This window comes from Tenrec ecaudatus, chromosome 10 (assembly GCF_050624435.1).
Source record: "Tenrec ecaudatus isolate mTenEca1 chromosome 10, mTenEca1.hap1, whole genome shotgun sequence".
Classification (NCBI taxonomy): domain Eukaryota; kingdom Metazoa; phylum Chordata; class Mammalia; order Afrosoricida; family Tenrecidae; genus Tenrec; species Tenrec ecaudatus.
In genome coordinates this window covers 146,352,927-146,378,161 of record NC_134539.1, presented here as the reverse complement: position 1 = coordinate 146,378,161, position 25,235 = coordinate 146,352,927, and the positions used below count along the sequence as shown (strand labels likewise).

Below are 25,235 nucleotides of genomic sequence, written 5' to 3'. Positions count from 1 at the left end.
ATGGGAACAGAGTCATTAAGGAAACCGCTGAACCCCGGGTGGAAGATTTGCTTTTTTATGGATAACTGGCAGCTCTAGAAATCTCTTGAGTGGGTGGGGGTAGAGTGGGAGAAGGGGGGGAGGGGGTAGAGTGGGAGAAGGGGGGGAGGGGGGAACCTATCCCCCACTCTGGCCTGGGGGAGGTTCGGTTCTGTGACCCTCTTGTTTCTCAGGGCGGCCTGGGTTCTGTGTGTGTGTGTGTGTGAGTGCACACGTGTGTGGGAAGAGGTGTGTGGCTGTGACTGAGCATGGGAATGTGAGGGAGAGTGAGAAGGTGTGTGGAGTGCCTAGGTGAGGGCAGGAGAGTCTGTGTGTGAGTGCACGTGCTTGTGAGGGGGCAGTGTGTGTCTGTGGCACACGTGCGTGCCAGTGATGGGTGTGCGTGTATGCGCGTGCTGTGTGTGAGCACCCAGGGAAACGCGGGTCAATGCGAGTTTGTAAAGGTCAGTGTGAGAGTGATGATAGGTGTGAATTTATGTGAGCTGGGTGAGTGTATCGTGGGAGTGTGTGTGAGTGTGAACAGATGTGGATGGCAGTGAGAGAGAGTGTGAGAGTAGGTGTGTGTGATGTGTAACAGCATGTGCGTATGCAGGGTATGTGTGCAGTGGTGTGTGTGTGTGTGTTAGGGTGTACTTGTGAGAACGTGAGTGTGTGTGTGTAAGATGTTAGTGGCGCCTGAGAGTGTGTGTGTGTGTGTGTGTGGTGGATGGAAGTGAGGGGTGTTCCTGTAACCAGTTCTCTGGGAGGCCAGTCGGGGAGCAGAGCCGCATCCTCCTGGGACCTTCTAAGGGGCCCTGGGAGACAGCCCCCCCTTGTCCTCTGGGAGGGTTGCCTGCCTCTGGCTTTCAGAAGCCATCTCTTGCCAGAAGCCAGCACTCCCTGAGCCGGAGGTAGAACCTGTCCCCACCAGAGCGGGGACTCACTGCTGACTTGTGACGTGGAGGTGCATTGGTTTGTGACGCATTGTCTTCCCTTCTCTCTCTCCCCCTCAGCTCTCTCTCTCCTGTCTGGCTGTCTGGTCTGGCTGCTGTGGAGTCTTATGAAGAATAAAGAGCCGTGCTTCTGACTCCCCCGCCCCCCTCCCCCGCCCCGTCCCCCAGCCCTTGGCCAGCCCCAGTCGTCCTGTCAGCTCCAGCAGCTCAGGGGCATGGAGGCTGCTGGTGTGCTTTACTTGGTCACAGCCTTGCCACCGAGCGACTGAGGATCAGGGCTCTGTGTCCCATTTTCCCACGTGTCTCCACCCAAATGGAGAGGGTCCCCCGAACCACAGAGCACCCACTGAGGCCTCATCTCGGGGCTGAGACAAGAGGGTGGCCAGGGTGATGGAGGCAGGGCATTCAGGGCGAGGGTCTGGTTGCCACTTAATGAGCAGAAGCCCTTTGGTGTTCTGAAAAGAGCGTTGGGATCGGAGCGAGGCCTGCCTCTGCCACCCGCTGCCTTGGGGTGTGAGGGAGGCCCAGCCAGGTGTTCATGGGTTTGCCCTGGACCCTCCCACCTCCACCTGGTCTGGAGGAAGGCCCAGGCAAGTCTAGGGTCTTTCTGCAGGTGACTCTGACCTCACCTCATCCCATGGACAGGTGCCTCTCACCTGTTTGCTTCACATTGACCACTTCCGTTTCTGGGCTTCCGAGTCCTGACTTTGGACCCGCTTCAAGCTGACCCCCTGCCTGGGGCCCTCACACCTCTGCTTGTCCGCATTGTCCACTGCCCTTCATTCAGACTCCTGCCTGCCAGCCTCCAGGGTTCCTGCTGTAGCCCTTTGCTGGCCTCCTGGCTGGCCTCCTGGCTGGCTGTCTGATGGGGACCCCAGGGCCCCCTTGGGCCATCATTCATCGCCTCCCCTGTCTGCAGCCAGCCTCCTGCTGGGGTTGGGCAGCAGGGCAGCCACAGAGCTGTGTAAACAAGCTCAGGACATGCCCCTATTTGGGCAGCTCTGCAAGGGGAAACAGTGCCTTCTCAGAATGCCAAGAATGCAGGGCACCCTAAGCAGCCTTAGGCAGGATCTCCCTGCTGTGGCTGAGGGTGCCACCCTGAGTAATGGGGTGGGTTCCCCCAGGAGGGTTGAGTGTGGAGAAGGGAAGGGGGTCGTGCGTGAATTCCAGGGCAAGGCTGCTTATTTGATCTGGAAGGTGGTTTTCTTGGAACTGCTTAGAAGCTCTGTGTGTGTGTGTGTGTGTGTGTGTGTGTGTGTGTGTGTGCGCGCGCGATATCTGTGACTTCACCTGTGCTTATTTCCTTTAGTAGGTATACACACATATGCTCATGTATATATGTGGTAAAATACTTTTATTTTAGATGAATGTTTGCTGTGCCCTTTGGCTGAGTAAACGTCCTAGTTGACAGATGCAGCAAATGAAAAGACAGAATATCCAATTAAGTTTGAATTGTCGGTAAATAGTGAAGACATTCTCTAGCATAAATCTGCCTCAGAGACCTTGTATGTTGCAATTCCCCAGCCCACGTGCCCAGCAGCAGCAGCAGCAGCACAACAACACTAATTAATAAGCCCCCTGTCTTCGTGTCGATTTCGACTCACACTGACCCTCTGGGACCTAGTAGAATATATATATATATTCTTGGGTCTGATCCCCAAGTCCACTGTTCCCTATACCACTCTCCCCTCTGAGATGAAACGGTCTCCCCGACTTGTAGAAAAGTCCAGAACCTCCTCTCCACCTCCCAGAACCTTCCCAGAAGGACAGAGATGTCCCAGGCATTGATTTTGATGAAGTTGGTCCCAGGGACAGTGATTTCTAGGGGTCAGATGAGCTAAAGTTCACATGGATAACCCAAGGTAGGGGTGGGGGAGATGAAGGCTTCATGGGACCCCATTGCTGGAGAGCCCGTTCATCAGCCTGGTTCCCGGGTGGAAGCGTCCGGAAGAAGAAGCCAAACTCCGAAGGCGCACAGCCTCAAATGAAAAGAAACGAGGAGTCAAAATCAAACAAATTCAGGCGGTGGAGTTCATGGCCCCAGAAGCAGACACTCTCGACCAGACAAAGACAAACAAGGAGAGACCTTCTCCGCCACTGAGTGGAATCCACCTCATCATGGACAGGCGGACAGGGTAGAATTCCTCCTTAGGGTTCAGTCGTTCCTGGAGTAGACAGCCTCCTCTTTCTCCTGTGGAGCGGCTGCTGGATTTGAACCACTCACCTTGCTCACAGCGGCCCAGTACTTAACCCACTCGGCCAGCAGGGCTCCCTAAAGCCGGGAGAGGCGGAGCATCACTGAGTGTCAGGGTGCCCCCTGGAGCCCGGGGGTGAGGGGCCTCCCTACTTGGTGTTTGTCTCTTAGGGAGCATCGTCTGGGACAGATGAGGGTCATTGGTCATCTGTGGATGTCGATGGAGGAGCCTCACAGTTAGAAGTCATGTGGGAATCCACAGGAAGCGTGATCCGCGGGGAGCTTGGGTCCCGGGCACGTTGAAGGAGAGTGTCTGTGCTGTTGGCCATCTTCACTGTGTAGCGTGTTCTTGAGAGTGTGGGTCCCACACTTGCGTCCCATCTTGTGATTGGGGCTCTCCTCCTCTGTTTGGACATTTAATGATGGGACAGACGCATCTCAGCCTCAGGCCAAGCAAGGAAGAGGGAGGAAAACAGGCTAGGCTGGACAGTGAGGAGCTTTGGCTGGCTGAGGCGTCTCCTGCGGCAGTCCTCAGCTTTGAGGAAGAGAGACTGATCATTGGGTTCAAGGGCAAGGGTACGGGGATCAGGCAGAGCTGGGGTTGAATCCTGGTTCAGCCGGATGCCGACCAGGAGATTCTGGGAAAGCTCCCACAACCTCTCAGTGCCTTGGTTTCCTCCGAGGGGAACTGTAACCAAAAGCATTTCGCTTGTCAGGTCTCGTTCAGAGATGAAAGAGGCGCCATTACTTACCACGACGTCTAGTCAATCCCGACTCTCAGCGGCCCCACGTGTGCAGAGTAACACTCCTCCCCATGGGATTCTCTGGGTGGGTTTGAACTGCCGACCTTTTGGTGACTAGTCCAGTTCTTAACCATTTGAGCCATGCAGGGCCCCACGCGGCACTGACAGAGGAGATCTGCTTCCTAGGCTTCTGTAGGCTGTGACCTTCCTGAGAGAAGACCACCAGGGTGTAGGCAGTTATTACCATGCAAGAAGCCAGCTGTCCCTCTCAGCTGAGGGCAGAGGTTAGTAGGTGTTTTCCTGAATAACCTACCCCAGCAGGGCACTAAGCAGCCAAAGACCCAGGCTCATGGCCTTCCAGTCGATGCCGACTAAGAGTGACCCTACAGGACAGGGTAGAACTGCCCCTGTGAGTTTCTGAGACGGTAAGGGAGTAGAGAGCCCCATCTTTCTCCCTCAGAGCAGCTGGTGGCTTTGAACTGGCAGCCTTGCAGCTAGCAGCCCGACCACTGAGCACTGTGCTGTCAGGGCTCCGTGGCACGAACAGAAGGATCTCATTATACGAGTTAGATTTGAATGCAAGTCCACTCTGGTCCAGGATCCTTTTCAACCCAACACGCCTCTGAGACAGCAGTGCCTGCTGGTTGGGAGAGAGCAGGAACAAAGGACCCATGTGGTTTTTGAAACAATGGGCTCCCTTGGGTATGTGCTCGACACTTTAATCTTGTAGACTAGAAAAAGAATGCTATTCAGCTTAGGAAGCATTCCATTTTTCTGAGACCCCCCTGGGGCGCAACACTATCATTCCTTCAGTGTTTGTTGAGCACCCACTCCGCCCGAGGCTCGAGGCTAGGGGATGGGGAACCAGCGAGAGGCATGCAATCCTCCTGGCCTAACAGAGGCCCCGGGAGTAACACACACGTTTAGGAGAGAGCCACAGGAAGGCAGACATGATGGCCGTGTGCTCAGCGCTGGGGAGGCAGGCAGGGCATGGGACTGTCCCAGGCAGGGAGCTTGACCTGAGCTTGGCCTGTCTGAGACAGTTTCTCTCACTCCCCTGCCTCCGGATTAAGAGTCCCCGTGAGAAGCGGTTACCTGCAAGCAACCCGGCGAGGCAGGGACTAGAGAGGCGAGGCCAGCACGTGATCTGTGAGCACTATGCCACCCTCCTCTGTTTCTTGCCAGTCGACCTGGGCCCGCGCCTATGTTCCTGGCAAGCTGTGCCCACCTCTGGCTTCTGACTCCGTTCCAGGGAAGACCTGCTTGCACGAACTAGCCTGAATATGCCCACGAGCTGGGCCGCCCAGTTGCTGTCAAGTGGATTCCGAGTGACCCGATGCGGTCAGAGTAGTATGGTGAACCTGCTGGGGTCAGAGTAGACGGTGCTCCATTGGTCTGTCAGCAGTAGACAGATAGGGCTTTCTTCCAAGGCATCTATCTCTGGGTAGACGCCTCTGCCAACCTTTGGGTTAACGGCCCAGCATGTGAATGGCTGTACCATCCAAGGACACTCTTCATGGACATTAGCCGTCAGGAATGAAGAGGCTGAGTCTGTAGTGTGAGAGTGAGCACCAAGCAGCCCCCTGGACACAAGCAGCCCCCTAAGAAAGCACCTTGTCTGACTGCAAAGGGCTACATGGAGCAGAAACATGATGCCAAGGGGTAGGTCCCTCTGGGATCCAAAGAGTTGCCAGGGGTTTCCAAGAGCCTGAACTTGAAGTCCATCTTGTGACCGTCCATATTCTGCTGCAACTTCAAGGACGCGGAGGGAGAGCATCCTGCTTCCGCTCCCAGCATGAGCTTGACTGTGCACCTGGGGACTCAGCCCCAGGACTCCGCTGGTCCTCACTTCATCCCTCATCCCATTGAAGATGGTCCTTCAGTCCCGTAAAGTGTTAAAGTGCAGGGTCAGCGGACGAGAGCAAGGGCCCCAGTGAGCTGGATTGGCACCATGGAGGCCCCAGTGGGTGCCAACAGAACACCAATTGCGAGGCTGGTGTAGGACCAGGCTGCGTTTCGCTCGGTTGTGCGTAGGCTCGCTGTGGGTCAGCGCCCGCTTGGTGGTGGCACCCGACAGCCACAGCCCAGGCAGCACGGTCAAGTGCAACTGTCCCCAGACATCAGTCTTTCATGCATCTTGACAGTTAGGCGAGTAGAGTGGTGTTAGGGATTTGGAGACAAATGCCTTCCGGACTCCGGATTGTTCTCCCCCCAAACCGAGTGTCTGCTAAAGCGGTGCCTTACGTTGGGAAAGGATGAGAACAAACCATGTGGTCTCTGAATTGAGAGCCTCCAGTGGCGGGGTTGGAGAGGAGGTTAGGGAGGGGGTGGTGTCTGGTAGCAGTGAGGGGAAATCTTGCCTCCTAAGTAGGAAAAGCTGGACTGTCTTCTCATGGGGATTGGATCTTTGGTTTCCCGAGTGGGCATTTGAACCGTAGCGACTCACTGGGAACTGTTTAATGGCTCTTGCTTTTTGTTTTGCAGAAACAAACCATCACGGCTGTCAAAAAAGAGGTAATTAGGCTCCCGAATGCCAGCTAAGTTTGATCCCGAGTCTGTGGACAAATTATATAGACGTCGGGCCAATGCTGCGCACCCTGTGGTGAAATGAAAGCCCTGTGAGATGTGCCAACACCTGCTTCCCAACTGATTGGCAGCAGCAAAGAATGACAGGCAAAGAATTCAAGTCTTGGTGACTTGAATGGGGCTGACGCGGAGACCAGGATGGGCCGCACGCCCCTGGAACACAAAGCAGAGGGGTGGCCCGAGGGGTCATGGGCCTTATTGCTACAGCGTGTCCAGTCCCCACCCTGGTCCCTGCTCACACAACAAAGATCTGGCAGTAGCTGTGCAGGGTGGCAAATGTGTTGGCCCCTCTCGGACCTGAGTGTCAAGATAGAAACCTGGGGAGGGTGGGCCATCGAGATGGGCTATGTCAGTGGACAGCGACCTGGAGGCAGGTGGTTGGACAGGGGGATGCCTGGCTCCTTCAGAAGCTACGGAACCAGGAAGGTGAGGATGTCACCTTCTCCCTGATACAAGCACCTGAAAGAAAAGCCAAACCTTTGCTTCCACGTCTTGGGTTAATACTCGCTGGTTTCCAACTGCTGTGGGACCGATTGTAACTCTCTGGGTGTCGGAGTAGAACTATGCCCCACAGGGATTTCAATGGAAAATCCCTCCCCCCGAAGTAGAGCACTAGGTCTTTCTTCCAAGGTGCCTCTGGGTACACTCAAACATCCATCCATTGGGTTTACAGCCAAACATGTTAACTATTGACCACTCAGCGACCCAGTGTGTATGAGAACATTTGTAATTAGCCGGGGTCTTCCCCAGCTCATGGTGGGATGGGTTCCCAAACTCACTGCCTTCGAGTCAATATTGACTCATAGTGACCCGATAGGACAGGGTAGACCTGTTGGTCCTAGGATGGCTGGTTTGGGGTGGGGGCAGGCAGTGTTGTGATGGGGAAAGGGTCCTTCATTTTGGAAGCCATATGTAAATTTCAGGGTCAGGGACACTCAAGGGGGCGGGGGGTTGGACATCTTCTAATGACCGTGTCCTTTCCAGATCATGTATTACCAACAGGCCTTGATGAGGTCCACGGTGAAGTCCTCTGTGTCCCTTGGAGGGTATGTCCCCCATTTCATGGTAACGAGTTTTGAGCAGTACCTAGGCAAGAGGAGAACCTTTGCTCAAAGGCAAAGTTGACTCATGGACTGACTGAGGATCTTAATGACAAGGCTAGGTTCTTGTGTACTTAGATCCTAGGTCTCCTCTCCAAATCTGGCGCCAGGTTCTCATCTTAGGTTAGGCCAGCGGTTCTCAACCTGTGGGTCGAGACCCCTTTGGGGGGTCGAATGACCCTTTCACAGCGGTCGCCTAATACATCCTGCAAATTAGATATTTACATTATGATTCATAACAGTAGCAAAATGACAGTGATGAAGTAGCAATGAAAATAATGCTATGGTTGGGGGGTCACCACAACATGAGGGACTGTATGAAAGGGTCGCGGCATGAGGAAGGTTGAGAACCGCTTGGTTAGGCAAAACCAGGGGGGAGTGGGGTTCTAGAGCTCTTCCTTGGAGTGCTTTTTGGGGATGTGGATGGGGATGGGGAAGAATCAGAATTCCCTAGGTTGTATCCTGCATGACTCCAAGCTCGGCTTTGTTCCCATCAGGAACCTTTCCAGTTTATTAGGGACAGATGCTCTGTGCTTCCTCACCGAATATCCACCGCTAGCCTCAGACTTAACAGCCAGTTTAGGATCAGCTGGAAACCTACGGTCCTGATCCCAACAGGACATGATTTGGGAGGGTAAACTGCAAAGGGACCGACTTGGGGACAATGATCAGTGTCACAAGTGGGACCAAACCAGCATTTAACTGCCCCCACTGCACTCCCAAGCTTCACATCTTTACAGAAGTAGACTGCCGCCTTCTCTCTCAGAGAGGCTGGTGGGGTTGAAGCTGACCCTTCCACCAGCAGTAGAGCATTGAATGACTGTCCCAGCAGGGCTCCCCCACCCCAGACCAGACTGATCGCCATCTAGCCGATTCTGACCCCTAGTGACCCTTTAGGACAGGATAGAACTGCCCCTGTGGGTTTCTGAGATGGTCGCTCTTTACCGGTGGTAGAAAGCCTCATCTTTCTTCCATGGAGAGGCTGGTGCTTTCGAACGCCCGACCTTGCCGCCTAGCAGCCCGGCACGTAACCGCTATACCACAGATCTTGTCAAATGCCTGCCAACCCCAAGGGAGATTAGAGAAGAGAGTAAGATAGTCTAAGAAGATAGTAATAGCGATCATGGAATGCGTCAAGGAAAACACCTGGTGGGTCCATCAGCCTGACTGTTGACTTGGGCCCTTGGGAGTTGACCTGGGGGGAGTCACGTTTTGCTTGCTTTTTCCAGGATTGTCAAGTACAGCGAGCAGTTCTCGTCCAACGATGCCATCATGTCAGGCTGCCTCCCCAGCAACCCTTGGATAACAGATGACACGCAGTTCTGGGACCTAAACGCCAAATTGTATGTGTTGATTGATTTAAAAAAAAAACCCTGCTTTATTGATATGTCATCCACATGCCATATATTGGATTTATACAATCCAGTGGTTCTTAGTATATTCACAAAGCTGGGCAACTAGCCAAACCCAAACCAAACCCCCGCCTAGTGACCATGCAGGACAGAGTAGAACGCCCGCCCATACGATGTCCAAGACTGTGGTCTGCGCCGGGGTAGACTGCCACGTCTTTCTCCTGCGGAGTGGCCAGTGGGGTTGAACTACCGACCTTTCGTTGGGCAGTGGGGCACTTTAACCACAGCGCTACCAGATCTCCTTGTGTAACCATCCCATTATCTTAATCTGGAACATCCCTGTCACCCCAACATGCTACCCTGCATCCTAGAGTGATTACCCCTCCGCCCTCCAGCCCCTGATACCCGCTCATCTGCTCTCTCTCTCTGCCATCGTTTCTTGTTCGGGACATTTAATATAATACGAGTGTAAGCGACCAGATGTGGGTTTAAAAAAATCATTTAATGGGGGGCTCATACAGCTCTTATCCCTTCATGCATCCATTGTGTCAAGCACACCTGTACATTTGTTGCCATCATCATTCTCAAAACATTTTCTTTCTGATCCCTTGGCATCAGCTCCTTATTTTTTTCCCTCTCCCCTCTCTCCCTCACGAATCCTTGATTAACTTATAAATCAATATTTTTTCATGACTTACACTGTTTGATGTCTCTCTTCACCCACTTTTCTGTTGTCTGTCCCCCAGGGAAGGGGTTATATGTAGATCATTGTGATCAGTTCCCCCTTTCTCCTGCCACCTTCCCCTACTGTATTGCTACTCTCATTATTGGTCCTGAGGATGTTCACCTGTCCTGGATTCCCTATGTTTCCAGCTCAGATCTGTACCTGTGTACATGCTCTGGTCTAGCCGCATTTGTAAGGTAGAATTGGGATCATGATAGTGGGGGGAGAGGAAGCATTAAAGAACTAGAGGAAAGTTGTATGTTTCATTGAGACTATACTGCACCCTGACTGGCTCATCAATTCCTTGTGACCCTTCTGTAAGGGGATGTCCAATTGTCTACAGTTGGGCTTTGGGTCACTCTGCACTCCCCTTTATTCACATTGATATGATTTTTTTCTTCTGCATCTTTGATACCTGATCCCATCAACACCTCATGATCACACAGGCTGGTGTGCTTCTTCCATGTGGACTTTGTTGCTTCTCACCTAGATGGACACTTGTTTGTCTTCAAGCAAGACCCCAGACGCTCTATCTTTTGATAGCCGGGTGCCCAGATGTGGTCTTTTGAGGACTAGCTCTCCACACGCCCCACTTAACATAGATCAATCATTTTACATGTGCCTCGTGTTGTCGAGGTCCAGTCCTTGTGTTATGTTTTTGATTCCTTTTGATAGTTGCGTGATATCCCATTGGGAGGATAGGCCCCACATGGCATTTTGTATATCTACTCATTGATTGTCCTTGATTGACATTTGGGTTGATTCTACTTTTGCTACTTCGAATTGTTCCATCCTATTATCTGGGCTCAGCTTTTTGCCTGGACAGATTTTTTCATTTCTCTTGAATAGACACCGGGGAGTGGCATTTCTGGCCCTAATAATCCCTCCCCGTTTCTTTGTGAAAATCAGAAAAATTGTCTTTATAGCTTGTCATATCTGGTATCTAGTTAGAGTAAAATGATGTGCTGGGAGGACAGGGACACACCCTGCCTCGGGAGTCATCTTGCTCCCTCCTTGGTTCCGCGTGTGAACGTACCACACGTGGCATTGTCAACGGTGCTGCCCTGAAGACCGAGTGAGTATGTGGGAGTGGGGTGGTGAGTCTGACACCACCACCCACCACCACCGCAGGCCTGGTCCTCCCCTGTGCGATGGCAGTCTCGTTGAAGCGAGGCCAGGGGACTCCTTGACATTTTCCCAGTGAAGTGATAACGTGGGTTGTCAGGAGGGCCGGAGGCCCCATAGCTCCCCTGGATCACGGGAAGGATGGAGGATGGGAGACCAGTTGCCCTGCACGGCCCGCCTGTCCACCGAGTGTCCGCTGCAAATACAAGCCGCCGTCTCCCCTTCTTGCAGGGTGGAAGTCCCGACCAAGATGCGGGTGGAACGATGGGCCTTCAACTTCAGCGAATTGATCCGCGATCCCAAGGGCCGGCAGAGCTTCCAGCATTTCCTCAAGAAAGAATTCAGCGGTGAGTCTGCGTTTTGTTCCGAGGGGAACTTATGCATGGAGCCTTTTCGGCCTGCGTTCTCAGAAGCTCCTCTTCCCGCCAGTCTGGGCCTTTGGAGCTTTCCCTGCAGATGTCGTCTCTGGGTTGTGGGGACCTCAAGAATCCTAGCCATGCCATCCGTGGGTTCAGATCGGTGCCAGGGGGGGCCAGCACACCCCTTCTCCCCCTGACCGACTTACAAACCCCACCAGGGCATTGGCTGCGTTTCCAACTCACCAACACCCTTGCATTTTTGGGGCTCCACCCCCTCTGTGCAGCCTCCACTGTGTCAGCTCCATCCTTAGACCACCACGTACCATCTGCCTGGACACATTTTATTTTATTAAACTCATTTTATTGGGGGTTCCTACAATATTCCATATATCATTTGTATCAAGCATGTTTGTATATATGTTGCCATCATTTTCTACTTGAACCCTTGGGATCAGCTCTTTCCCCCCCTACCTCCCCGCCCACATGTATCCTTAATCAATTACTATTATTTCATCCTGGGACATTTTAAAATGTCGGTTTGACCGCAGCCCATTCTTTTTTCATGGGGGGTGTGTGGGGAGCTGTCATGTGGAGTGTTCCATGGGGCATTCTAATGCATAGCCAGGGTTAATTAAGGGCCACTGCTTCTGCCCATTGACTGGATAGCCAAACCAAACCAGTTGCCCTGAGGAGATGCAGATGAAGGGGTCACGGATTGTGTGTCTTATTCCTCCATCTGTCTGTCGGTGGGCATTTGGTGTGTTCCCATGGCTTGGCTGCTGTGAGCTGAGCTGCTGTGGGTGTCCGTCCACGCCGTTGGGCACGTTCGTTTCATTTTAACCCTTATTTCCTCTGGGCCTCGGGACTGTGAGAGCCATCATGAATGGGCAGGGCCCTGGATGTTTCACTGGGGCGGGCACTTGCGACTTCTTAATGACACGGCGCCCATCAAGTTCATTGGGCTGGACCCTCAGTCAGCTTGCCACCTGCATGGAGATCTTTGCTTTCATGGGGCTCATTAAAATTCCCACTGAGTCCCCAGCCATGGGCGGGGTGGGGCACTGCGTTGCCTCTGAACCTTGATACTCAGCCGCCTACCAGCCAACAGCCTCTTGTCTATGGAGTGGGTTGTCCCTGAGGCTAATTGGATTTGACATGCCATTAGCCTGTTTGACTGCTTGTTGCAGAATATTACATTATGATATGGATGGCTGAAAGGCCTGCGCCCTAATCAAGCCTTGCCAGGATCTCATAAACCCCAGAAAAGATGGAACCTGGATGGGCTGGAAGCAGACGGCAGCAAAGAGCGTGGGTTCCATCTAGTGGCCACTTGGCGAATGACACCCTGAGCTTTCCTCACCCACCCTGGCTGAAGCATCAATGTCAGTCCCTTCCACTCCCAGTGGCCCCAAGTGTGCTAGAGCAGCATGGGCTCTGCTGAGCTTTCAGTGGACGTAAATGGAGAGACCTTCTTCCAAGGTAACTCTGGGTTAACAGCCGCGTGCACTACCTGCTAAGGAGCCCTTCTGGTGTAGTGGGGGACATGTTGATCTGCAAACCACAAGGTCGGCAGTTCAAAATCAACACCAGCGATTCCTCAAGAGACACACATGGCTTCTGCTCCCGCATCGATGTTGCATTTATTCCACCCACCCAGAGAGCACCCATATATTTTTTACAAATTTTATTTTTGTATTTTATTTGTAGTGTATAAATATGTTACCATTTATTTATCTATTATAGTGTTGATAGGCATTTAGATTATTTCTAAGTTTTGTCTTTTATAAATTATGCTGTTATGAACGTTTATGTCCATGTCTTCAGTATGTAAGCAAATTTATGTAGATTTCTCTTGGGATTTATTTTGGAATGCTCAGGGCTTATTTTGGAAAATGCTTAAGTCCAATTTTAGTAAATAACACCCATTGGGCAATGTAGTTGTACCAAATTACATTCCCATAAATAAAGGTCAGTTCTAATTGCTCCATATCTATGCCTATGTTTTGCATTTTGTTCTTTAAATTTAAATTTTTTAATTAAAAAAAGAGTAGCCTTCCGAATAATTAAGAACAGACAATCCCTAGATCATTAAAATCATACTCATGTCAACCTTTCCCCAAGACTCCCAAAGTTTCGGGTGTGAGGCAGACAAATAACTAGCTTGCTGATAAAATCTGGAACACAAGAATAATTGTTTTTATTATATAAAATGTAATTCACTGACCACAAAACTCACCCCTTTAAAATACACAATTCAAGAGTTTTATAGCATACTCATAAAGTCGGGCAATTATAGTTCAAGAACATTTTTTTTCACCCTCACTGCCCACTCCCCTTCAAAGATGAGCCTGTATCCATCGGGAAGTGACTCTCCACCACACCACACCCTTCTGTCCTCATTGTTGTTGTTAGGTGCTGTGTTAGTCTGGGTACATTAGAAAAACAAATCCACAGAACCTCATATGTATAAGAGAAAGTTTTATATAAAGGTTTGGTGCACATTAAGAAAACATCCCAACCCAGTGCTGCCCAAGCCCACAAGTCCAACATTAACCCATATGTCCAACTCCAATCCACAAAGTCCTCCTCCATCTCACGAAACAGATGTAATGATGTCGACTGCAGGAGGAAAGCCAAATCAGTGAACGTGTAAACATCTCAGTGCTGGCAGGGGTCTCCACACGGCTGCTCCAGCACCCAGGGCTCCATCGGGGTAGGTCCATGTGGCTTCTCCTCAGGGATGTCTTGCAGGAAGTGAGCCTTGCCAGCTGAAGCAGAGAACTGGCTAAGGCAGCTGCAGCCTGGTCTGACCATCAGAGAACAAGAGACCTGAGAACTAAAAAGACAAGGCTCACCGAGCCATTTATCTCTCTGCCCTTCAGTTAACCCTACTTGTGTTTATCGGCCAGGTTGACACAATAAACTTTAACTGCCTCAGGTGTCATCCAGTTGGTCCAGACTCCTAGTGACCTTTGGTACAACCGAAGGGAATGCTGCCCAGTCCAGTGCCTTCCTCACAGGGGCTGTGTACGAGCCCATTGTTCACATACACGGGCGCATCCACCCGTGGCCTCTTGTCTTCATCTTGTATTACAATATTCATGTGTCACAACATAACGTCCTCCTGGTTCATCCCAGGTAGCCGCACTCCATACCTTTTGGGACCCAAGACTACGGTACATCACGCTTGCTTCTCCATTCATCAGGTGGTGGGTGGTGGGGTGGTTTTGACCATCTGAACGATGCTGCCGTAAACACTGGTGCACACCTTCTAATGGGCGCCTTTCAGTTCAACACATAGCAAGCAACTGCCTTTGGCTAGAGGTCAGACGGACTGCCTTGCACTTGGCGGGCAGCCGGTTGTCCGTTGAGTCACGTCAGGGATCGCAGGGCTGTGAATGCCTGGAAGTTCGTGGAGAGGAGCCTTTTTGAAGTGACTGAGAGATGTGCACTGGTTTAGCATTGCCTGCTGCTGTTAGGTGCTAGTGAGTCACTCATAGCGACTCTGTTCAAGAGACTGGCACACTGCCCGCTCCCGCGCCGTCCTACCGCCGTTCTTATGTTGGAGCCCGTGATTGCAGCCGCCGTCGATCCATCTTGTCGGGAGTCTTTCTCTTTCTCCCTGTCCCTCCACTTGACCAAGTGGTCTCTGCCGATAACTTGTCCAAAGTATGTGAGACAAAGTCTCTCCCATCCTGGCTTCTAAAGAGCACTCTGGCTGGACTTCTTCCAAGACAGAGCTGTCGGTTCTTTGGGCTGGCCACGGCGCTTTCAACACACCGTCATTCAAATGGCTCGATTCTTCTTTGGTCTTCCTGATTCGATGTCCAACTCTTACCTGCCTATGAGGTGATCGAAAACACCGCGGCTGGGGTCAGCAGCACCTTGGTCTTGCACATAACGACCTTGCTTTTCAAGACGTTAAAGAGACCTTGTGCAACAGATACACCCAATGCCTGCTGCTTCCATGAGCGCTGCTGGTGGATCCAAGCGGACAACATCCTGGACAACTCCCATCTTTTCTCCATGGACCGTGAGGTCACCCACGGGTCCAGTTGCAAGGCGTTTGGTCTTCTTGTCCTTGAATTGTAGTCCACACCGAAGGCTGCAGTCCTTGTTCTTCATCAGCAAGGGCTTCCAGTCCTCGATTTCCGCAAGCAAGTTTGTGTCAAGGTTAAGTCTTCTCCAGTCTGAAATATAAGAAGCTTTAAAAAAACCAAAACAAAACAAAACAAAAACCGAAACCAAATTCTGTGCCTCCTTCCCTCCAGCAGTGTCCTGCCTAATCTCACCAGGCTGTTGGTTTATTTTGGGATCAGAGTGAAATTTGGCAGAGGTGCCGGGCTTTCCTATGCAGCAGTTCATTTGCACTGTGTGGGGTGGGATTGCTTGGGATCCCTGTAGTGCAGCAGTTCTCAACCTGTGGGTCACGACCCCTTTGGGGTCGAACGACCCTTTCACAGGGGTTGCCTAAGACCATCGGAAAACACCTAAACATTTCATAATATATAATTACATGTTGTTTTGTGATTCATCGCTATGCTTGACTTATGTTTATGTTCAATTTGTAACAACAGAAATACATCCTACCTATCAGATTGACATGAGAATTCATAACAGTAGCAAGATTACAGTGTTGAAGTAGTAATGGAAATAATTGTGTGGTTGGGGGTCACTACAACAGGAGGAACTGTGTTAGGAAGGTTGAGACCCACTGCTGTAGTCGAACAGCCCCCGGGCCCCTCCCTCACCGAGTGCACCAGTCCCACTCTGTCCTTCCCTCCTACCCCTTCCTGCCTTTGGAGGTGGGTCTCCGGGCCAGCGCTGGCCCACGGGGCCTCCAGTGGTGGCTTGTTCTAAGGAGTGTGTACCTTCCCGGAGAGCAGAAGCCCCCCCATACTGACCCTTTCTTTCCTCTTTTCTTCTCCCTGCTTGCTTCCTGGCTGGTTTTTTATCTCTGTGGGCCCCTGCTCTCTGTGCAGGGGAGAACCTGGGATTCTGGGAAGCCTGTGAGGACCTGAAGTATGGAGATCAGTCCAAGGTCAAGGAGAAGGCGGAGGAGATCTACAAGTGAGGACCGACCAGCCGGTTGGGGAAGCTCCCCCTGTGGGTCCCCATCCAACCCTTGGGTTTTGTTTATGGTTGGGGATAGAAGTGGGGGGGGGGCCTGAGCTTCGGCAGCATTGTTCAGCTGCTGGCCAGGCTTGAAGCACATCCCTGATCCTCTGAAGAAAACCTGGTGAGACCTGTCCTGTTCCTTGGGATTTGGGGAGTTCTTCCTGAGGTCAGACCCAGGTCGACTACTCCCATTTGCTGGGAGGAGCTCACAGTCTCAAAGTAAGAGGCCAGTATTCTCACTTGCCTTCTTGTTTGTAAATTTGATCACCTCCTTCCTGGGGGTGGACGCTGGGGCGGGTATGGGGACGGATGACTGCACACCAAGACCTCAACGTTAGGGAGGATTCTGTGGACTCAGGAAGCTCCCTTGATGTCCTTCCCAGAGTAATGGGTGCCCGACTGCCTTGCCCACAAAGACGCATGCACACCTTCTAATTCCCAAAGTCTGCTGTCAGGACCAGAGCAGCCCCAGTGGCATAGTGTGTATGCACTGGGCTGCAAACGGCAAGGTCAGCAGTTTGAAACCACCAGCAGCTCCCCAGGAGAAAGAGGAGGCATTCTAATCCTGTAAAGAGTTACAGTCTTGGAAACCCACAGGGGCAGTTCTCCCCACCCCTACACGGTTGCTGCTCCCGCAACGTTGCTGCGAGTCAGAGTTGACTCAATGGCAGTGAGGTTTTGGCTGCAAGGACCACGCCGCCTCCATCTCTACAGCCTCCTTCCTCATCATGGTTATGCAAACTGTCTTTTGAGGTCCAAAGATGTGCATCCAAGTGACTATTTCTAACCTCCAACGAGCCAGAGTGAAAGTACTGGGAGACGTGCTAGTGCCTGGAATCCCAGAATGCCGAGGACTTGGGAAGGGCAGTCCATATTGGGCCCTCATTGGGGACATTGACCTGGCTTCCCAAACATCCATGCGCTGGGGCCATGAGATGCCTCCCGCGTCAGTGTTTCAGACTGGTCACTAACCATCTTTGGAGTGGGCCCAGGGGAGCAGAGACCGTGACCCCGTTCCAGTTTGTGTCTTGGTATCCATCTTGCCGGGGTGTAGGAGGCTCTCAGTGCTGGGACTCCAACAAACGAAGGATGAGCTCTTCTCCGGGATCTTCTTTCTTGGTGGCAGTAGGTCCCCTACCTGCTCGGTGGGTACCAACACACATGGAGATCTCCAAGAAATGACAGCCCACAGGTGTTGAAGGGACAAGGACCTTCTTCCGAAACCTCCCCCACAGCGGACGCCTGAATTCAGACGGCTAGCCTCCCAATGGCGGAGTGGGTGGTGGCTTGGGCTGCTAACCACCAGACACTCCACGGGACAGAGATGGGGCTTTCTATACCTGCAAGGACTTTCAGTCTCGGAAACCCCAAGGGGCAGTCCTCCTCTGTCCTATAAGGTCGCTGTGAGCTGGAATCAACTGGATGGCAGTGAGGGAGGGAGGGAGTGCTGGGTTGGTCCCTGGAAGGCCGGTGAGAAAGGAGACGGAAAATAATCAAATGGAGGCGGAATTTTCCCCCTTATTGGCCAGCCTGGATGCACCACCCCTTCTTGCTCTCCCTCCTACAGGCTGGGAACAGCCAGGCTAAACAATTCACACTCGCAGACCAGCAAGGCTGTGTTTGAGTGTGTTCAACATGTTCCCACCGCCACCCACGGCCATCGAGGCAGCTCATCCTGTGGCGTCTGCATGTGTATCCGAGTAGACCTATCTTCGGTAGGGTTTTGGGTGACCGAGGGTTGGAAGCAGGCCACTAGGCCTTTCTTCAGAGGCAGCAGCCCTGTGTGGACTTGAACCTCGAAACTTTAAGTGCGCAGCCAAGCATGTAAACCGTCTGCAAAAATGTTTCAAAACAAAACAAAGACCACCCGAGCCCACTGTCCTGGTGTGGGTTCCGACTCACAGTGACCCCATAGGACAGCGTAGAACTGCCCCTGTGGGTTTCTGAGATTGCAAACCTTGATGGGAAAAGAAGGTTTCGTCTTTCTCCCAAGGATGGGGCTGGTGGTTGAGAACTGCTGACCGTGGGGTCTGCAACCTAGTCAGCAATCCATTACACCATCAGGGCTCCTCAGTTTACAGAAGGTGCCGTTGAGGGATGTTGGTTTCAATCCAATCGCCAGTTCACCAGGTGGTGCCCAGGACCTCCTGATGACAGTGCCAACTGCTGGCCCTGGGGCTCACAGCCCAACTTGCTACCCATTTACCCGACCAGGGCTCCTTCAAAATCAGTCTCAGACCAGCCCCCTGCCATTGAGTCGAGCCTGACTCACAGCGACCCTACAGGACAGGGTTGAACGGGCCCTGTGAGTTTCTGAGCACGTTACTGTATCGGAGTGGAATGCCTCATCTTTCAACCATGGAGCGGCTGGTGGTTTTGAGCAGCTGATCTTGCGGTTAGCAAACCGGTGTATTACCTAAGAAGGGCCCCTCCCTGGCTGATCTGGACCACGTCGACCCCTTCCCTTCCAAGCCGCTTTTCATGAAGCCACTTGGATTTAGCCACGTTGGCTAACATTGTCCTGCCCCGCCCCCAGGCTCTTCCTGGCCCCAGGGGCGAGACGATGGATAAACATAGACGGCAAGACCATGGACATCACGGTCAAGGGGCTGCGGCATCCCCACCGCTACGTGCTGGATGCTGCGCAGACTCACATCTACATGCTCATGAAGAAGGTAGGCGGGGCCCATCGGGACGTGCGTGCCAGGAAGCCCCTCCCTCCTGCCCGGGGCGCACACGGCGTCCTAGTGAGCTGCCTTCCACCAGCTACCTAGCTGGAACCCACAGGAGTTTCCGAGTTTGGCAGTTTGGAACGATGTGGCTGTGTGCTTCTGTGGAGAGGACGGCCGTGGGGACTCGGGGGGCAGTGGCATCCAGTCCTGTAGGGTCGCTATGAGTCAGGGTTTGGGGGTTCAATGGTGGTTAGGTAATAGTTGCTGCAGAGCCCATGTCCATGCGCTGCTCCGTCTTCAAGATCGGTGAGAGGTTCGAGTCCTCTTTAAGAGAGCCAGGCCTTTCTTCCGAGGTGCCCCGGGATGGACTAGAATCACCAACCTTTCAGCCAGCTGAAAGCTTAGTTGCTCACACCACCCAGGGGTTGTATCCCTAGCGTTTTGGATTCTAAGGTGTTCCCAGGTGAAACGGTCCAGGGACCACTCCTGAGAACCGCTGCCCGGGGTCCAGCAGAAATGCCCTTCGCAGGAGGAGCCACTTTTTCTCTTCTGTTGCCAGGGCGTGTAAGTAAACACCTTCCCCCTTGTCATGATTGTTTCTGTTTTTGTTTTGTGTTTTTTTTCTTTCAAACTCCCCTAGGATTCCTATGCACGCTACTTAAAGTCTCCGATCTACAAGGAGATGTTGGCCAAGGCGATTGAGCCGCAGGGCAGTTCCAAGAGAAGGTGAGTGGAGTACCGGGGGTGGCTGGCTGCCCGCTGGCTGCTCACAGAGGACCATCAGGGGACCATGATGGAGGCCTTAGCTGGAGGCCCTTAATGGGGACTGGAAGTGAGTGGCCGCTTTGCTTCAGAATGCCCTGTCTCACTCCAGCAAGACTCCCCACGTCCTTCCTGCCCAAACCTTTGGTTTCCCTCATGCTGCGGGGCAGGCGGATCAGGCTGATCAGTGGCCTGGTCACAAACAGCAGCATCTCAGTGACCACCCCGTTTCCACGCCCAGCAGATTCATGGAGTTTGAGTTCACATCCTCCTCGTAGCCTGGTCGTGTTTTGAGCTCTTAGGGAGAACAGCACACAGGTGCTCCTAGAGAAAACGCTAGACCATTCCTAGCACTTAAACCAGCAGCAGCAGCCTAAGTACACCTGTTGCCCCACCTTTCAGAAGGCTGTTCACTCGACCAGTCTTAGGTTTCCCCACTGGATGGCAATCTTCCCACCTTGCAGAACCACTCGAGCAGTGGATGAAATCATATTCCACGGGGCAGTTTGAGGTCTTCCTTGTTTTGAAAACGAGCCAACCAGCCAACCAAAAATCTCCACGGGGGCTGAGGATTCAAAAGAGTAACCAAATGACAGCTTGAACAAAGATGAGGGGCTCTGGCAGAGGTCTTCCTTCATGCGCAGGCTGCGTGCTCGCGCCCAGTGTTTGGTACATGTCCCTCCGTAAGCTGACTCAGCCCACGCTGGGCCCTTTGCCAGTGCCTTTAGTCTGTTCAAAAGAGGGGAGAATGGCTGGACCAGAGCCTTTCTCAGAGGATCTTAAAAAAAAAAATCCATCTAGTTCAGAAGCAAAAAAGCCCACATGGAAGAAACACACCAGCCTGTGTGACCACGAGCTGTTGAAGGGATCAGGTACCAAGCATCAAGGAACAAAAACTCATATCCTTGTAAATGTGGGTGAGTACAGAGTGGAGACTCAAAGCCCATTGGTAGCCAACTGGACACCCCCTTACTGAAGGGTTGTGGGGAGGAGATGAGCCAGTCAGGGTGCAGGGTAGCAACAATGAAACATATAACTTTCCTCTAGTTCTTTAAAAAAAATCATTTTATTAAGGGCTCATACAATTCTTATCACAATCCACACATCCATCCATTGTGTCAAGAACATGTGTACATTTATTGCCCTCATCATTCTCAAAACATTTGCCTTCTACTTGAACCCTTGATATCTGCTGCTCTCCTCTAGTTCTTAAATGCTTCCCCCCCCCCACTCTCATGATCCCAATTCTACCTTACAAATCTGGTTAGACCAGAGGATGTATATAGGTACAGATATCAACTGGAGACAGGGAATTCAGGATAGACGACTCCTTCAGGACCAATGGTGAGAGTGGCGATGCCTGGAGGGTGGAGGGAATGTGGGGTAGAAAGGGGGAACTGATTACAAGAATCTACGTTAGCCTTCTCCCTGGGGGATGGACAGCAGAGAAGAGGACGGGGGGGAAGACATCGGACAGTGTAACATATGACAAAATAATAATAATTTGTGAATGATGAAGGGTTCATGAGGTAGGGGGGAGTGGGGAGGGAGGGGGAAAATGAGCAGTCGATATTAAGGCCTCAAGTAGAAGGCAAATGTTTTGAAAATGAAGATGGCAACAAATATACAAATGTGCTTGACACGAGGGATGTATGGATTGTGATAAGAATTGTATGAGCCCCCAATAAAATGATTAAGAAACAAACAAACAAACAAAAACAACTTACCGTCCCAACCCAACTCTTTCTGGAGCACAGTGGCTCTGTTAGGAGGAGGGGGAGGAGGAGAAGGAGGCCTTTGTGGGGCCGGTCCCCTGCGTTTGTGAGGAAGGAAGGGCATGTAGTGCCCCAGGGGACTTGGAAGCTTCTTTCAATCATGAGGAAGGACAGGACCTGGAAGCTCCAACGTTCGGTCAGAAAGCTGCGGGGAAGGAGGGTCTCACACTGCCCTCCAGATAGTTTTTATGTTGGGGCAGATGTGAGGATTCAGTTAGGGTCTTCCCTGGGCCCTGCCAGCCAGCTGCTTTGCAGATTGGGGTGGCCTTGGACCCTTGAACCTTGGCCGTGGCCTGGGACATGGAAGGCTGGTGATTCACCCTGGTGTTGTGTGAGCCTTGGGGGCTGTACCTGGGGGTGGGTGTTGTGGTGGTGGCTGCTAAGCTCCCAAACAGCCTCCCATTGAGTGGATTCCGACTCACCGCGACCCCATAGGGCAGAATAAAACAGCCCCTTTGGGTTTCTGAGACTTTAAATCTTTCAAGTCTCTTTCTCCCTTGTGTCGACTGGTGGGTTAACACCCTTGACCTTGTGGTTAGCAGCTGGATGCGTAGCCCACTGTGCCATCAGGGCCCCTCGGGGGATGGCAGTGCAGGTCCATCTGTTCCATGTGCCTCGGCTGTAAGGATGCAGTATGGGAGTTTCCCAGAGCCAGTTACTTCTAGCTCCAAGCCTCTCCTTTGGGGACAAAGCCAATACTAGGTAGGACTGGATCTCTCTTGGGGAGATCTGAGAGCCTGGAGATTGGCTGTCGGTCCAGGGTCTGCATTCTGTCATTGCAAGCCTTGTTTCCCAAGCGTCTGGGGTTCTTCAAAGAGACGGGGTGCTCTGCTGCCCACAGCCCTTGCAGAGCTCAGGCCCCAAGACCTTGGCTCCTAAGGTCGTGTAGACAAGGGTCCTGGGAAGCTGTTTGCTTGTAGCCAGGGATGATAATCAGGCCCAAGCCTGGGTGTGTGAGTGGGGTACAAGTCAAGCTCCTCACCTGTCTTCAGACTGATTTCTTCTGGAGCCTTCAGTCGGGGTCCCCGGGGGGAAGCCTCTTCTGCCTTCTGGAAACCAAAGGCCAACTTTCTCCCCAAGACAAAAACGCTAGGCTTTCAGTGACCTGCTTCCTCCTGGTGCCCTCGGCCTACAGGAACTTAAGAAACCGAGGTGATGTCTTGATCCTGCGCAGGGGCTATTGATAGTCTTCCCCAGCAGAAGAGTCTTACCTCCCTGCCTCATGGAGACCTCATTTGGCTCAGAGGAGCCTGTGCTCCATAGATTTCCAGAGGCAGATTTTCCGGAAGTTGATTGTAGGCCTTTTCTATGGAGCTGCCTCTGGCTGCACTCAAACCAGCCACCTCCTGGTTAGCAGCCGACTGAGGGCGTTCATCATATGTGCCACCCAATGCTCGGAAAAATCTGAGGACAGTTGGTGCTCACTCAGGTCACGGTCACAGTCCCCCAAGGTGGGGTGGAGTGGGGTGGAGAGCAAAGAGTGGACACACCCACTGAAGACCCCCTCCAGTTTCTCCTGAAGAGAGAGAGAGAGAGAGAGGAACCATTCCAGGTCTGACCTTCCAACCTCAGCCCCACCAGGAGTCCCCGAATCCCTGTTGGGTAAGCAGTGGGGGCTTTCTGCCAGCCATGACCCTGCCCTTTGTTCCAGCTCGAGCCTCCCTTTCATGCGCCGCCACCTCCGCTCCAGCCCCAGCCCCGTCATCCTGAGGCAGCTGGAAGAAGAAGCCAAGGCTCGAGAAGCGGCCAACACCGTGGACATCACCCAGGTCATGAGCAAGCTGGACCGGAGGAGCCAACTCAGAAAGGAGCCGCCTCCTCAATAACTGTGCAGCCCTGGCAGTTGGTGGGGTGGGGGTCGGGGTGCAGACCCGTGGGGAAGGCAAGTCAAGAAAGGTAGGGTCAGCGTCATGGGGGAGGTCCTTTCTCCAACTTCCCCGCTCGTGGGGCAGTGAGGCCATCAGATTCATCCTACATTCTGTCACAGCCCGTATTGGCTTGACTTCCCAGCCCAGCCCCCAGAGCTGGGGTTCACACGTCCACGCATGCATGAGGGGCAGGGCTGCTCAGGGAGGGAGTGTCACCTGGCTCAGGTGCTGGTGGCAGCCAATCCTACTTCCTTGTAGTGAGAACTGGAAGCAGGCTGGTCTGATTTGGGGACAGTAAACAGAGGCATCCCCTCATCCCCAAGGGATGTGGGTGTAGTTTAATTTTATGAAGCTCCTTGCTCCATGCTTACAACGTAGACTCTACTTCTAAAATGCTCTTAGAGGGACCCCTGAAAGGACGAGTTCACTGTTTCCCAAAGTGGATGATACACCCCCCACTTCAGAAGGGGGCCTGGTGCTAGAAGGATCCGACGGGGGCTGCAAAAGTGTATGCGACACTTTCTCTTGGATGGTGGGGCAGTAGTACAAAAGTTTCCATTGCCCAAGGAGCCGGGCTGAGTACACATATGTCATTTTTTTTTTCATCTAAAAAGGAGGTGTTAGACTAAGTAAGTTGGAGGACAGTGGGCTGGTCACAGAGCTTCCCTTTAGCAGAACTTCCTCTGGTCTCCGCTGTGGCACCTCGGATCTTTCTGCTGCTGAGCTGGGTTTCTCAAATCAGTTACCTGAGGGTTGGTGGGCTCTCTCCTTCCTTCCGGCCTCCCCAACTCCTTCTCCCAGTGGCTCCCGAGTGTTCATGGGAAAAGGAATGAAGCGATCATGGAATGTTCCCGTGAACTTCCCGGAGCCCCCCTCACTTTCTGGGGGAATAGGGAGCTGGTAGGAACGGAGAACTTGGCCTACCACCCCTAGAGAGGTCAAAGGAAATGGACGTCTGAAGAGCAACTTTTCAAGAGGCTGATGTCCTTACTCAGGGCAAGAGGAGTGGTGGACCTCTGGGTCCCTGTCAAGGTGATCAGCCCTCTCTTGGAAATTCCCTACATGTTAGGCTTCCCTCTTCTGCAGCTGCAGCTGCAGCCCAGGGCCATCCCAGGGCCCAGGGTGGAGGCAGAGGACAGCATAAACTTTGACCTGGGCATACCTGGAAAGCCATCCTGGAAGTTAGGAGTAGCCTCTTCCACCGTGTGTAGAGTAGAACAAGGAAGTAAGCCCAAGACCAGCCTTGCGCATCAGGAAGTCGCCCTCATGGAGCTCATTTATGAAGCACCTACTGCCTGTCAGGCATTGGTGACTAAACTGTGGAGTTAACAGTTAAGGCTGACAGATCCTAAGTCAGCAAACCGTCTCTGTCAGTATTACATCAAAGCCATGCACGTCCAGTGGCATACGAGTGTTTGTTGCCCAGGTCTGTAGGAGCATCTGGGAGGCTCTGTTGATCTTGGCTGGGCTCCCATACCTGCCTGTGGGTGGGCTCCTGCTGGTCACCCCACAGTGGTTTAGGCAGGGATGAGTGGGGTGGTTCTCCTGCGTGCCCCATAGCGCTCATCCGCTAACAGGCTGGTGTGGCTGTGACGCCCTGGCAGCGGCAGAGCTTGCAAGGGAGCAAAGGGAAATACATAAGGGCGCTTGAGGTCTAGACTCACAGTGTGTCTCTTCCATCTCATTTCATTGCCCCCCCCCCCGAAAAAAAATCACAAAGAAAGCTTAGATTTAAGGGATGGAGGTTAACGGGATGCTCGCTAGCTTGCCAGTGAGAGAAATCACAAAGTCATGCGGCTTCAAGGAAGGGCGGAGATTGTTGTAAGCAATCACACAAACGCAAGGGTCGGAAAGCCAGCAGTGTGTCTGAGAGGGAAGACTGACAA

At 52.6% G+C, this 25,235-nt stretch overlaps 1 protein-coding gene across 1 annotated transcript in view; it reads left to right on the top strand.

Moving 5' to 3' along the window:
* The window catches only part of RGS9 (regulator of G protein signaling 9), a 66,367-nt gene that overhangs the window by 31,807 nt on the left and 9,325 nt on the right, over window positions 1-25,235 (top strand). Inside the window, exons 10-17 of the mRNA XM_075559430.1 lie at window positions 6,393-6,422; window positions 7,479-7,540; window positions 8,824-8,937; window positions 11,027-11,142; window positions 16,137-16,224; window positions 18,809-18,947; window positions 19,585-19,670; window positions 23,133-23,250. Of these exons, the coding sequence (XP_075415545.1) occupies window positions 6,393-6,422; window positions 7,479-7,540; window positions 8,824-8,937; window positions 11,027-11,142; window positions 16,137-16,224; window positions 18,809-18,947; window positions 19,585-19,670; window positions 23,133-23,250 (753 nt within the window). The remainder of the gene's footprint in view (window positions 1-6,392; window positions 6,423-7,478; window positions 7,541-8,823; window positions 8,938-11,026; window positions 11,143-16,136; window positions 16,225-18,808; window positions 18,948-19,584; window positions 19,671-23,132; window positions 23,251-25,235) is intronic.